The following is a 15,256-nucleotide window of genomic DNA, read 5'->3' on the forward strand; positions in this document are numbered from 1 at the left end:
ATTACCTTGGACTTAAATGGTGGAACGCCTGCTGGAGACCTCTTCTGGAATGGGAGGAGTCTCTCTTCTCCTTGTTTCTAGTTTCTCCAACAGAAAGAAAATTATTTCGTTAGATGTGTGTTTCAAGATTTTCCTTTTCTGAAGAGCTATCCTTTATTTTTGGACCCTATGTACCCCAACTCCTCACTCTAAACCGCCTCAGCCATCAGCACGCGGCTAATACTACATTTTCTTACATTTGCTAAAAACAAAACAAAAGGTATCCTTCAATTAGAACCACAGAATTGCAGAGCCAAGAGGACATCCTAGAATTATAATCTATTTGATTATAGAGAGATAATAGAGAGAAACGGAAGCCACTGAATTTGATGGATCTGGTATCGCTCTACCAGGCTGAACATGCCTTGAGCACATGGGCCACCAGTCTTACTCTTCTTTGGTGTGGTTCCCTAAGGCAGCGATTCTCAACCACGGCTGCACCTAGAGAGCTTTTATAAAAACTCAGAAATGCTCAGGCTCTACCCCAAACTTTTAAATAAAACTCTGGGTTGAAGTCCAAAGGTAGGTATTTGTGTTTTAAACCCAAACATGTTTCCTATGCACATAGGGTTGGGAACCATGTTAAAGGGGAAAGTAACTTTACTCAAAACATCATTCAAGGACAGAGTACAAGGAGATCATTCTCATGGTCCAGGACGCTTTCCACCTGGACACTTAGTTTTGACTTCTTCATCTTCTTTCTTTTATTTTTTTTTTCCATTAGGTAAAGATGAAATGCATTCATGCCTCCAGAGATCCCAAGACCAGACACACAAGCGTTTGAATGAATAATGAAAGAGGGATAGGCAACATTTTTCAAGATTCCGAATCAATTTAAAGATAGAATAGACCTTTGAGATCATCTGACCTAGCTACTTAGACACACTAACCTAGGGTATAAAGGGAAGTGGGCAGATTTATCCATCACCTACCATCTGCCAGGAACTGTGCTGACTGCTTTACTTGTATTATTCCATTTCAACCTCAAAACCACTTTTAGAAGAAGAAGGAACTACAAGTATGTATTACAGAGCTGAGGAAAGCAGGAGCCAGTGGGTTAAAGTGATCTTCCCAACATCACTCTGCTAGGACTCACAACCACCTTTGGTTTGTTTGTTTGTTTGTTTGTTTAGTATTTATTTATTTACAGTAAGTTCCCTACATACGCATACAAGATCAATTCCGAGAGCACGTTCCTAAGTCCAAGTTGTTCGTTAAGTCCAACAAAGTTAGCCCAGGTAGCCATCTAACACAGTCGGCTATACAGTACTGTACTGTAATAGGTTTATAATACTTTTCACACAAATAATACATAAAAAGCAAACAAGCACAAAAAATAAAACATGTTTAATTTTACAGTACAGTGCCTTGAAAAGTACAGTAGTACAGTGCAACAGCTGGCATCCAGGGGCTAGCATTGAGTGAAGAGGCAAGAAGAGTTACTGACTGGAGGAGGGAGAGGAGGTGGGAGATGGTAGAGCTGAAGGATCGTCAGCAACAGGAGACGGAGGGCAATCTGCAATTTCACTCATGCCTGACGCTGATGGAATGCACGTTCGAATCTTTGAAAGTTTTCAACTTGAAGGTTCGTATATAGGGGACTTACTGTATTTATTTATTTGGCTGCACCGGGTCTCAGTTGCGGCACGTGGGATCTTCGATGCGGCATGCAGGATCTTTTTTAGTTGCGGCATGCGGGATATTTTAGTTGCAGCATATGGGATCTAGTTCCCTGACCAGGGATTGAACCCAGGCACTCTGCATTGGGAGCTCGGAGTCTTAGCCCCTGGACCACCAGGGAAGTCCCTTCCACCACCTGTTTACTTCCAAAGACCATGAATCAAGCATTGCACATTGGTGCAATTACCTCCAGCAAATCCACTCACCTGAAATCCCTTTTGAGAACAGGCAGAGTATAACTGATAAAGAGAAGGATAAATAAATATACATATTGTGATTCACCCAAGTATATATTTTAAATGAATTGTTCTGTTTGTCCTCGGAAGTAAGCGCTGTGGTTTGTGAATTCCGCCCTTCTTAAAAAATCATTCTCAACAATTATCTGGCTGCATAATGTTCCATCAAGTTGACGCATCGTAATTCACTTAGCCATTTCCCTATTGTTGGTCATTCAGGCTCATTCTAATTTTTCAATATTACAGATTATGCTACAATGAGTATCTTCAGGTTCAGAGTGTCATGGAAAAAATATGGTCATAATATAATGTTGAGTAAAAAAAAGAAAGCAAGTGAAATGTGTGTGTTGATTACAGTTACAATGATGAGAAAAATATATATGTAAATGACGATGAGGAAAAATGAAATACACTCTTTGGTCTAGAAGGTTCTTGTTTGTTTCTATTTTTCTATTTTCCTCTAGTAGTACTATTACATGATTTTACACTGGTGAAAAATGATAGAAACAATAAGCATGCCATCCCCAATGTTGTTGAAATATCTCAGTTCCCTGAGTATTCTCACTGTGGAGAGATGAGCTTGGGATAGTCAGTGGTCTTGACTTTTTCCACATACAGCAGCCAGAAGAGGAGCTTCTTAAAGGCTGGAATCACATCTTATTTTTTATTTCTGGCCATGTTGCATGGCCTGCAGGATCTTAGTTCCCCAACCAGGGATTGACCCGTGCCCTCGGCAGTGAAAGTGCAGAGTCTTAACCACTGGACTGTCAAGAAATTCCCTGGAACCATGTTTATTAACCCCCGATTCCCAAAAAAGTCATACTGTTCCTGGAATGTACAATGTATGTCCAATGAATAAAAGCATAGAATTTCAGAGCTGGAAGAGGCCTCAGACGTAGTTTATTCAAACACCACACCCCAACTGAATGGATGGAGAGCCAAAGAGACTTTCCCAATGTTCCCCAGCATTTGAGTGCAAGAACCAGAGTTGACCACACTCCTTCCAAAATCTACTCTAATTAAAAGAGGCAGATGGTTAGTAAATTTGCTCAACGGGAGCCATGAAGGAAGAGTCCTTTTCCAGTCTGACACAGAATAGGTTTGACTCAGTGAACTTTAGTTACATATCTCCCCTGAATCCCTATGTCCCACAGCCCCTAAGCTGTTCTCATGACCAATGCCTCTGGGCTGTGGCATCTGCTTCCTCCCCATGGAGCACCAGGTGGTTTGACGGTACCTGTGATGCTGACAGAAGGACATTTTCAACCCAGAATCCATGACTGAGCCGAACAACCTGGAACTCTTCAGTTTCCAGTCTACACTCTCTCCTAGGAGAGTTGGTTCCTCCTGTGCCTTTTTTATCATCCAGTGGGCGGGGGGGGGGTCTGAATTCTAAAATGGCCCCCAAGATTCCCATGCCCTATATATCCTCTGTACACCCCCTCTTCTTGAATGTGGTTGGGTCTGTGAATATGATGGGATATCACTCTGTGATTAAATGATGTTATCTGAGAAAGGGGAAGGGTTTTCAGATAAAATTAAGGTCCAGAAGCAGCTGACTTTGAGTTAATCATATAGAAGTTTACCCTGGATAGGTCTGGCCAAATCAAATGAGTCTTAAGAGAGACTGGGGCCTTGAAGAAAGACAGTCAAAGTGTAAGAGGTGCTCGCCAGCTGCCCTTGAGGAAGCCATGCTGTGAACTGCCATAGAGGGGGCTGTGAGAAGGGCCAGGGAGTAACCTATAAGAACTGGGAGTGGTCCTGGCTGACAGCAGCAACAGAGCAGGCACGTCAGTCACGCAGCTACAAGGAAATGAATTCTGCCAGCAACCACAAGTGCTTGGAAGAAGGCCCTGAGCCTCAGCTGAGACCAAAGCCCCAGCCGACTCCTTGATTTGAGACCTTGAACAGAGAGCTTGGCAATGACATAACTGGACTTTTCGATGACAGACATACTGTGAGATAATAAATGTATGTTGTTTGGAGCCGCTAAGTTTGTGGCCATTTGTGACGCAGAAACAGAAGAGTGAATGCACGGCCACGGAGTGCTGACATTCCCATTCCCCAGTCAGACCTCTCCTGGGCTCAGAGCTGGCTGGCAGTTTCTCCATCTGGATGGCCTACAGGCACCCCAAAGGCAGCAGCTCTACAGCTGAGCTCACCCCTCCCCCTCCTGAAGGCCTGCTGCCCTTCCCTTCCCTGGCGCTGTGCTTCTCTCCAGCCCGCCCCACCCCCCCCGCCAGAATCCAACGCTCATCTTCAGCAATGCTCACGGGTTCCCCTCCTCACAGCCAATCAATCACCAGCTCTAACTGTATTTGAACATATCCCTAGCAGACATCCTGTCCCATGCTCTCCCAGAGGGCCCCCCTACTACCTCAACAGCCTCCTAACTGGTCTGTCCCCCTCCAGCTCTTCCTCCACTGTGGAGAGAGTGATCTTCTTAAAACAGCACAGGGCGATGCAACTCTCTTCTTCAAAAACCGTCCTGCACTCCCCATTTCACATAGGTTCAAGTTCAAGCTCTCTCCTGCTCATGTGGAGATGTGTTTTCTTAGTACCCAGCCACCCCCCATTCATCCTTCAGATTTCAGCATTTCTGCTGGTTCCTCAAAGATGTCTTTCATGGGGTCTTGGCAACTGCAATAGGGTGACCCCATCTGAAAGGGCAAGTACTTGTGAGGCTAGAGCTCCTACATTTTCAAGAGAAAGCAGAAATCAAGATTTTTATCATATTTTTTAAATGTTGGATACAATAATTTTATCCAACACAGCATGCCTGTGGGGATGAATTTGGCCTCTGGGCCCCAGGTTTGCACCTTTTGCATATGGCCTGTCTCATAAGCGTACAGATGTGCAAATTCACGCACATCACAAAGTTGTCACATAAGAAGCATTGCCTAGCTAAGCAATTTTGTTTTTCCAAATCATTCAGGTGTTGTCTCTTCACAAATTCCACTATTCCAACTCATAGGCTGCCACGATCCCTTCACACAAAACTGCCTTTTTTTTAGGAAAAGATAAGATGGAAAGCATAGTGTGTTTTCATACACTGTTAGGTTAGAAAAGATATGCAGGGTTTGAAGTTGTGGGATAATCAGTGCAATTGCAATTTTAGATGTTACTTGGTTGAGCGTGCCAACATTCACAGCAGCATTACTCATAATAGCTCAAAGGTGGAAATAGCTCAAATGTCCAACAGCTGATGAATCAATAAACAAAATGTGACATATCCATACAATGGAATAATATTTGGCAATAAAAATGAATGATGTGGCACAGGTAGATGCTCCAACATGGATGAACCTTGAAAATATAATGCTAAGTGAAAGCCAACCCCCAAAGATAGCACTGTATGATTCTATTTATATGAAAGGTATAGAATAAGCCAAGCTGTAAAAACAGAAAGGAGATTAGTGGTTTCCAGGGGGTGGAGGGAAGGGGAACTCAGGACTAACTGCTATTGGTACAGGGTTTCTTTTAGGGAAGACAAAAATGTTCTAAAATTAGATTGTGGTGATGGTTGCACAACCCTGTGAATATAGCAAAAACCATTGAATTGTATGGTATGCAAATGATATCTCAAAAAGTTGTTTAAAGAAAAAAAAAAAAGATGTCTTTCATGACTCTCCCCATGATATGAGTTTCCCCCTGTATTTTCTTCAGTGGCACTTCTCACAGTCGGAGATGATATATTTCTTTACGTGTTTGCTTGTGAGACCCTCTCTCCCTCCCCATTTCTCCCTGGCAAGACTATATAAGATTCATGAGGTCAGTCCCATGATTGGTCTATTTGCCACTCTATACCTGATCCTTAGCATATAGTCTCAACAGAATTAGATATTTAGTCAACATTAGTTGATTCAATGAATGAACAGGTGAATGAACTTGACAATCAAATTCTTTCCCGATCTGGGTCAATTCACCCTTCCCAGCCGTGTTCGGATTATCTTCCTTCATATACCTTGTATTCTAGTGACACAAGACTCTGCTGGATCATCGCCTAAATCCTATAAATTGGGATTCTCACCTCCATTTTTTAGAAAAGGAAATTGAAGCCTGGAAAGTAACTAAGAGTCAGGGCTACATGAGGTCATGCATGCAAGCATCTCACAGGGCACTTGGCACACAGTTGGCAATCATGCCAGGTAGTTTCACCTCTTTATCTGGGAAAGAGTTTTGCAGGGTAGGAGAATCCTGGCCACCCCACAGGATTGTGAAGAAAAGGGATGACAGAGTGCTGATGCTTGGGTGGGAAGCAGAGAGTCACAATCCCTCAGTGTAAAGAAAAGGGGTGGGGGTGAGGGAATACTGCTGAGCCTAGTTGAAAAACAAGAAAGCGAGAGAGACTGATTATTCCTTCTCGCTAGTGTAAGCAACTAAAAACGACATGTTTGCTTTATTGCCTTTGGTCTCCCATTTGATTCCTGACAGCCCTCTCCCTCCCCTTGGATGCTGGGCTGTCAGGTGCTGAGCTGGTTGGCATCGCTAAGGAGGAGGAGAAAGAACAATTTAAGCAGTATTTCAGGGACCATCACGAGCTTGGGGAGGGAGCTTTTGAAGTTGTTTGACTCTCTCACTGCATTCAAGGAACCCTTGTCTGCCAAGACAGCTTGATGTTTGCAGGTTGGGGACAGCTGGTCTGGGAGGGACCTTTAAGAGAGAAAAACAACAACAAAAAAACCAATGTCTATTTCTTCTGAGGTTTGAGGGAAGAGAGAGAAGAGAGACATCAGACAGGAGTTTTTGAGCCTATAACAATTTCTGAATACGCAATTTTCTCTTCACTGACGTCTCGTTAAATGGGGCCAAATGCAGGCGTAGATCAAAGCTAGGTTTCTGCATTTCACTGTTCCTTCAGTAAGAGAAATCCAAACTCCCAGTATCATTTCTTCATGAGAGAAACTAGAATCTCTCTATAAAGCCTGCAGGAGCTGCTGGAACATTCTGGAGGAAGGTATCTACCTACTACAAATAACAAATAGCTAATGACCAGGGCAAGAGTTATGATAAGAGGGAAGAAGTTAAAACGTGTAAGATTCTCCTAAGGGGCTGATGCTGGGGTATGGTGACAACAGATTTTGGAAACAACTGGAATGGGGTTCAAGACTCAATCCTGCAACTTACTGAATCTATGACCTTGGAGAAGTTACTCTGCCATGTTTTAGTTTCATTCTTTTGCATACAGAGACAAGGACAGTAATAGATCACACAGGATGACTGGTGAATATGCAATAGATCTGGCACAAAAGTGGCAATAAATGGTTGTTCTAAGTTGTTATCCCTCTTAGAACTGGGAGTCGAGTTCCTGGCTTGGGAAAGGGGGATACACTCGGTGGGAGCCAATGCCAGAATAAGAACAGGGATGTACTGTTAGCTAATATGTCAAGGGAACTGTAGAGTGGTTTTTCTCAACTCTGGTTGAAAATTAGAACCTGAAAATAATTTTATACCAGACCCCTTGGCCAGACATTCCCATATAATGGGTCTGAGTTAAGTATTTGGAATTGGGTTTTGTTTTTTTTTTTTTAAGTTTTCCAAGTGATTCTGCGGTTCAAAGAGGTCAGAGAACTGGCTAGCCTCTGACAGCCCCTCTTACCACACAGCTGAGGACACCTGATCCACTGTTGGCTCTGACCTGACCCAGATTCTATGACTCATCGTTCCTTCAAGCGGGTAACACCAGAGTCTCCAACCTCCTACGCAGGCCCTAAATATCCAGCCTCCCCAGCTGACCTTGTCTTCTGTTTCAGAAAAGAGATCCTCTGTCCAAAGCCTTGCACTTAGTAGTTTGCTTTGTCCCAGGCCTAGTGCATTGTCCTCTGGGAAAGATTCTGGATTGCTCTATTTCTAGAAAAAAGCCCTTGCACTCTGGTTTGTAGCTTAATTCTTACTTCTTACTGACTGTTCTTCTCAGTGGTGTGCTAGTAATTATTTAACAATGGGCTCTGAGGAGGAAAGGGAAGCCTCCATCGCATTGTTTGCCGATTTGCACGGCGTAAATACCTCTAGCATGGTTGCTTATAAGCTGCTATTGTGACGTCACTCACAGCGGAGTTGGGAACGATGAACGAAACCGGCTCTCACGACTGGTATGGGTGGGTACCAGCACAGCACTGGAAGATCTCTTTGTCATACGTTTTCCTCCCTGACCAAATACCAGGACCCCGGGAGGGCTGGTCCACATGGATGCTGCCTTTTCCCTCCACACTGAACTGACTTCTCAGTGTCTGAGCTAGTTCTGACCGTCCCTGTTCCCAGTCCTAGCTCCTCCAGGGCTGGCGCTCTCTGAAGGGTTGCAGAGTTCGCACCAGGACATTCTCAGGGATCTGATCAGGCTGTGGTACCAGCAAGACATGGGTACCTACCTCCTGTCTCGTTAGTATGTATCTTATGCAGGTACTGTGGTACGCACTGCATATATATTATCTCAGTCATATAATGGTCTGACCAGGTTTTGAAACCAAAGAGCTGAAGTCCAAATCTCAGCTCCCCTTACCTCATGGTAGTCTCAGGTAAGTGACCTAAGTCCCAGTTTCCTTAGTTGTAAAACAGAGGTAAAATAATCCCTTCCCATGGTATTATTTGGAATTCTATAAGATGGTGCATAGAGAGAGCACAGACCAGTGCAGAGAGAGTTCAATAAATCAAACGTGGTTTTGTCTTTTCTTTTCCTCTTTCTCCCTCCTTGTGTCTATAGTTTCCATCATGACTTCTCAGACTGGTACTGCTGAGAACTTAGAGGGCATCAAGTTGTACCTCACTGATTGACAGCTAGGAAACTGAGGTCCAGAGCCTTGCTCAGTCCTCATAACCAAAGAAGGTTACCCCCAGGATTAGAACCCAAGTCTTAAGCCTTCCAGTAGCTTCATGACACTCCCTTGCTTGGCTCTTCCTCCCCCGTCCCTGTCTCCCACCTTCCCTCGCAAGTTCACTCAGCACTCCCTCTCTCTGGCTTTCCACCCAGCCTAATCTGCCCCTGCTTTCCCTATGCCCATGTCCATGCCCTAGGATAACAGATGAACCCACCCCTGAAAGCTCTAATGCTTTCACTTCTGGGGCTACCATCTACCCTTTGTTTTAAGCACCAGTCATGCTGTCCTCAGTAGGAATCCCTTTTGGGTAGGGAGAGCAGGCCATTTGGGCAGAAGAAGTTGAGAGAAATAAGGACCCTGGAGCCTTGCTTCTCTGCCCTAACCAAGCCCCCCATACCCACCCCACATCTGTCCCACGTCCCCTCCACAGCCTGGGCTTTGGGTCACTCTCTCCCGGTTTCTCTAGCTACAAAGGCTTAGAGGATGATTGAACACCAATCGATCTGTCTTCAGTGTTTACTCCTTCCTGAGTAGTAGGTCCTAGGGGTGTGCTCCGCAGTCTGGCAGAGGGTAGCCTGCAGATGTACCCGTGAAAGAGGCTGACCTCAGCAAGGGGCAAGATGGCAAAGACGAAAACCATATCACAATGTCCCCAAGAGGACGGGCCCACCACGTTTATGTTCTTACCTAAAATGCCTTTTTTTTTTTTTTTTTTCCCTAGAAGCAAGACCAATTTGCAGACCAGCACATTGGAAAAAGGCTATGGAGTCGTGCCTGGACCAGACACTGATTTGCTGTACTTAACTGATTACCACTTCGTGAACATTGATCACATGGCAGGCACGCTCCACTAAGCATGCCCTTTGCATACATCCCCTCCTTTAATCCCTGCAACAAGCCTAAGGAAGGGCAGAAGGACTAACACTAGGCTTACCCTTCGTTACCCAGGGGAAACTGAGGCTCAGAGAAGGAAAGTGCCTTGCCCTACCTCATGCAGCTAGGAAACAGCAGAGCAAGGATTTGGACCCCTGGGTGCTGATTTCCAAACCTGTAATCAGCCTAGAAGGACTACTGTTTACCTACTGTTTTAGTCTGGAAATAATCTCAAATTTATGGAAAAGCTGTAAGGATAAGAAGAGTACAGAGAGGAGCCATGCATCCTTTGCCCAGATTCACCTATTGTTAACCTTTTGCCCCATTTGCTTTGTCATTTGAAGAGATGACACTTTAACCTTGGGAAAAATGCTTCCCTTCTCTGAGCCTTGTTTTTTTGTGTGTACATAAAATGGACAACTGGATGGATTATCTTTAGGGCTGAAAGAAACGCTGTGGCATGATGAGAAATGCTGAATAAAGAATGGGATGGGTGTCCCAATGGTCAAGGCATGGCTCCTGCTTATTTCCCCAGCCCATCTGCCATTATTCCCGAAGCTATAGCCTTGGGCTCTACCTAGCTTCTGGGATCTCTCCCGTCCCCACCCTCAGAGCACCTTGTACCTCTGCCCTCATACATGGCAGGTACTGTTCTGTTGATGTTCACCTTTCACCCCACTCCATCCCCATTTCCTGGAGTCTCTGCTCCATCCAGGCATTCTCAGATTAAATTTCAGAACAGTCTCCTTCTCTCAATCCCCAAAGGCCTCCTTTTCTGCAGATATGGCTTGAACTTTCCCTCACCTGTCCACTTCCTCTAAAACATGATTAAACTGTGCGTGCGTGCGTGTGTGTGTGTGTGTGTGTGTGTGTGTGTGTGTGTGTGTGTGTGTGTTGGTGGGGGAGAATCAAAAGCAAAAAAAAATTCACACATCCATACAAAGTGTTGCTTAAATTCAAGAGTTCTTATTACTACAGAAAATCTCAGCATAAGAACTATCACATTGGGCTTCCCTGGTGGCGCAGTGGTTGAGAATCTGCCTGCTAATGCAGGGGACACAGGTTCGAGCCCCGGTCTGGGAAGATCCCACATGCCACGGAGCAACTAGGCCCGTGAGCCACAACTACTGAGCCTGCGCGTCTGGAGCCTGTGCTCCGCAACAAGAGAGGCCACAATAGTGAGAGGCCCGCGCACCGCGATGAAGAGTGGCCCCCGCTTGCCACAACTAGAGAAAGCCCTCGCACAGAAATGAAGACCCCACACAGCCAAAAATAAATAAATTAATTAATTAATTTAAAAAAAAAAAGAACTATCACAGTAAAACAAGAAACTAAAACAAACAAAAAAAATAAGCCAAACCAGGGGTCATTCATGCCCTGGTTCTCTTTGCTGGGGAACTAATCAGCAAAGATTAGAGGAAAGTGCATGGGATTGGGAATCAGATAACCTGAGTTTCTAGAGCTGGCTGAGCAACCAACAGAGGTCCAGAGAGTGAGAGAGACTCGCCCAAGGCCACACAGCCACCCACGCAGAGCTGGGCTGGGAGGTCGATGCTGGGTGCTTGTCATGCTGGACTCAGCAGCAGCTGCCCTGCTCTGTCTCCTGCTCAGCCCTGCGCCTGTGGCTGGACACGCCATCGGCAGTTCTCATCCGGACCTTCAGTTACACGTGAGCTTATCCTGATCAGCATCACTTCTCTGTGTGAGCTGCATTCCCCCCGCAAGGAGGTTATAACCACCTTGAGGCTGGGGGCCCGGGCCCTGTTTCCCACACTGCCCAGCATCATTCCCTAAATGTAGGTTAGATTAAAATGAGCTTCAGACTTGATGACATGACATGTAAATATCCTTGTTTCACAGATAGGAAAACTGAGGCCCCAAGAGGGCACACGCTAGCCAAGGGTCTCTGAGTGTGTTGGTGGTGGGACTACAGACTTCACTCCACATCTCCAGACTATGAGTCCAGAGTCTTCTGTTGTGTGTGGTGTCATCTCTAGTTAATAAAGGTGGAATTCTGCCAAGTGGGAACCTACCATATCCAGCTACCTCAACAGTTAGTTCTGTCAAATACCACCAGAACTGGCACAGCCCAAACAAATGATGGAGTAGATGGGTATTCACTTGACCAAACATAAAACTCTTTGCTTCACAAAAAACTCCTTTCAGCAGCAAGACCATGTGTGCCCTGAGATCAGATTCATTTCACAAAGCATTGTGAGATTTCACTCTTGCTTCCTGGATCGGTCCTAGAGGTGACCTGTATGATACTGATGGTTTAGGGTAGGGGTCAGCAAACTGTGAGCCACCGGTGAGATCTGGACCAGCATCTGCTTTTGGAAATAAAGTCTGATGAGGACACATTATGTTCATTCCTTTATGTGCTGTCTGTGTCAGCTTTCAAGGTAAGGTGGCAGAGTTGAGTAGTTCCAATCGTGCCTGTTAGGTCTGCAAAGCTGAAAATGTTTACTAATTAACCATTTACAGAGAAAGGCTGCTGATTTCTGATTAGGGAAATCCCACCAGACGCACATGTCTCTCAGTCTCTGTTTCTCAGTCCCTTTGTCTTTCTTCCTCTCCACCCACTCACCATATTGAGGACTACAGTTCTTTGCTTTGGGATGGGGTGCTACCTGGCCATAGCAGACACCTTTGAATAACAGTCCCATTTCCCTGACAAAGAACCTGAGGCTCAGGGAAGAAAGGGTTGATTTTCAGACTGTATCATAAATCTCTTTTCCAGTAGACCCTATTGCCAAAATTGAGATTTTAGCTGATTCACTTTGGGGTGCAGACTGTTTTCAAGGGAAGGGGAGTTTCAGGAGGAAAGAACAAAAATTTTTGAGCACCTTTGGGTGAGTCCCATAACCTTCCATCTCTAGACTTGCTAGCTCTGTGAGGTAGTTATCAATAGCTCGATTTTATACAGAGAGAAGTACCCAGAGGTGAAAAGCCCATCCATGGCCACACAAAGCAGATGAGGTGAAGTCAGAATTCACAGCCAGGACTGGCTGAATCCAATGCCACTTGTATTTCTCTCATGGGACAGGCTAAAGAGAGAGACCTAGAGAGGAGAAACCTGTGAGGTGTCTCTTTTCTCCTCCCACTCCATCTCCTCTCTCTACCATCAGCCTTGGGTGCACCCTCCTCTGCCAGAGAACCTCCCAGACTTGTTACATCCCTTCAAGTTGCACTTGCTCCAACCATGCTCGAAAAACCCAGGCAGAACTGGCTTTCAACATCAGTACTCAGGCCTTCCTCCAACTACCAGGCACATCCTTCCCTGGTGGCTTGAGGTGGAAGAATGGGTAGGCCTGAGGCCTTAGTTCTACTTACCAGGAGCGGAAAAGAGAAGAGGAAAGGAGAGGAGACCTTTTTTTTTTTTCCAGTAACTGGGAATGGAGTGAGAGAAAACAAGAGGGGCCAGATGGAAAACCACCATTCACCCTGAGCGCTCGTAATAATCCAGACACTGGGCTAGGAATTTATTTCATTCATTCGTTAATCCTTCATTTGTTCAAATATATGAACCCATAGTTGAACCAAAAATATGGACCCATCCCTGTGTTTGGTGCAGGGATGGAAAGCTGGATACAAGTGACAATGGATGTACCTATTTTCGTGAACTTCCAGTTTAGTGGAGGGTACAAACATTGCCCAGAGAACGTATTGGTAAATGTAAAATTCCAGGGGTGAAGTCTGCAGAGGGAACAGCACAGGAGCTGGTGTAGAATGAAACAAGGAAATCAGATGTAGGACGGCTCAGCTAAGACACGCCATTTAAATGGAGATGTCAGAGTGAGTAGGAGTGAGTCGGAGAGGTCGGGGGAAGTGCTCTGGGAGAGAATGTTTGTGAAGTTTCTGGTGGGACAGATGGGGAAGTGCTGGAGAAGAGAGCTGGGGAGCAGAGCAGACGGAGCCCTGGAGAGATGTGTGGGGCCAGACCACTCAGGGGACTGTAGGTGTGGCAAGAACTTCACATTCTCTCCCAAATGCAAAAGGACGGATTAAAGCTTCTAAGCAGAGAAGAAGCAACATGATCCCTATTTACATTATTAAAATGATCACTCTGGCTGCAGGGTTGAAAATGGGTTGGAAACAGTAAGTGAGAATATTGAGAAGGCGATTGTAACAGTTTTTAAGCAAAGGATGCAGGGGACAGGCATTAGGATGGTGGCCGTGGAGAAAGGGAAAACTTGTTGCCGGGAGTTGTAGTTAAACGGGAGATGCTCTGCGGTAGGTCCTTATTAGTTATCTATTGTATAGCACAGGGAACTCTACTCAATACTCTGTAATGGTCTATATGGGAAAAAATCTAAACAAGAGTGGATATATGTATTTGTATAACAGATTCACTTTGCTGTATACGTGAAACTAACACAACACTAAATCAATTATACCCCAATACAAATTTTTAAAAAATAAATAAATTAATTAAAAAAACTAATAAACAAAAAAAACCAGGAGATGCTCATGTTTCCATCAATCCCCACTATTACCCTGAGAGGGAGGTATTGCTACCCCATCTTAAACATGGGAATGTTAGGATTACTGCTTCTGTTCTGTGGATGAACAGTGACAGAGCCAAGTTTGGGCCCAGGTCATTGTCTAGCTTCGACTTCCAGGAAGCCCTCCCAGAGTCCTGTTTATTGGAACCAACTGGAGAACTCTCTGTCTGGTCTCTGTGTCAGGTAAATAGAATTTCCTGAGCAAACGCTAGTTTTATCCTGTAGACCCTGTGCATTTTACTGCTGTATGTTTCCTTTTGCACTTTGGTTGCTAAGAATCTCTGAGTTAAGCTGTCAGCTCCTTCTAAGAACTACACAACACAGCATGGCACGGATTACCGTGCATACATCTAAGCTGAATTTGAATTATTTTCCTTACTCCGATTTTCCTTTCAATCCGATTCTCTATTGTGATGGATTTTTAAAAAACTGCATAAACTTAAATCCTTTGAGGAATGGGGTAAGACAGAAAGCAAATAGAGACTGAGTATTCAGGGTATCAGACGCCAAGTTCAGGGTTAACTAGATAGGGACCAGGCTGAAGAAGATTTAGGGTTTGTTGTGGAGCACAAAAGCTGCTTCCCAGATTTTCCTCCAAACCCTGGTTCTGGAACCTTCTCAAGGACTCTGTTACCTTTGCTGCGGCGACGGCTTCGGTACTGCTCCGTGTAGAACGTCAACTGCGTTTCATCGTCTGCCTCTGAACCCGACGTCCCCTTGGTTCTCCCAAAGCTGATTCCCCCTGTGCAATAATCACAATCCATCAGTCATCACAGGCCTCCAGAAGCTTGTTAAATCCCTCATCCATCCCGAAGATCAGCAACCCCATCCCCGGACTCCTTTCTGTAAATCCCAAGTGACCCAGGAGTCGGCATGATTTATAGAAGGCGTTCAGGCTCTGCCATGACTCGGACCTGGGTTCTAACCATGGCTTGGCAGCCTTGGGGCTGTGTGACCTTGAGGAGATGCTTCACCTTTCTGAGTCCTGGGTTCTTTCTTTCTAAAATACGGGAAAAGCTCTTAACCTTGTGGGGTTGCTTTGAAGATTAAAGGAGATATGATACTTAAATACCTGGTCCGGGGTGGGTACCAGATAATTGATAGGTAC

At 45.1% G+C, this 15,256-nt stretch overlaps 1 protein-coding gene across 3 annotated transcripts in view; it reads right to left on the reverse strand.

Annotated features, from left to right (window-relative positions):
• The window catches only part of ASTN2 (astrotactin 2), an 898,930-nt gene that overhangs the window by 563,732 nt on the left and 319,942 nt on the right, over positions 1 to 15,256 (reverse strand). For 2 of the 3 annotated variants that reach the window (XM_082402209.1, XM_082402208.1), the window contains exon 5: positions 14,783 to 14,890. In XM_082402209.1, the coding sequence (XP_082258335.1) occupies positions 14,783 to 14,890 (108 nt within the window). Of the gene's footprint in view, positions 1 to 5; positions 8,050 to 14,782; positions 14,891 to 15,256 lie in introns of those variants that run through there. The other variant, XM_082402210.1, reaches the window with a different exon arrangement.

The sequence above is a fragment of the Balaenoptera borealis genome (assembly GCF_965194805.1).
Source record: "Balaenoptera borealis genome assembly, chromosome: 8".
Taxonomy (NCBI): domain Eukaryota; kingdom Metazoa; phylum Chordata; class Mammalia; order Artiodactyla; family Balaenopteridae; genus Balaenoptera; species Balaenoptera borealis.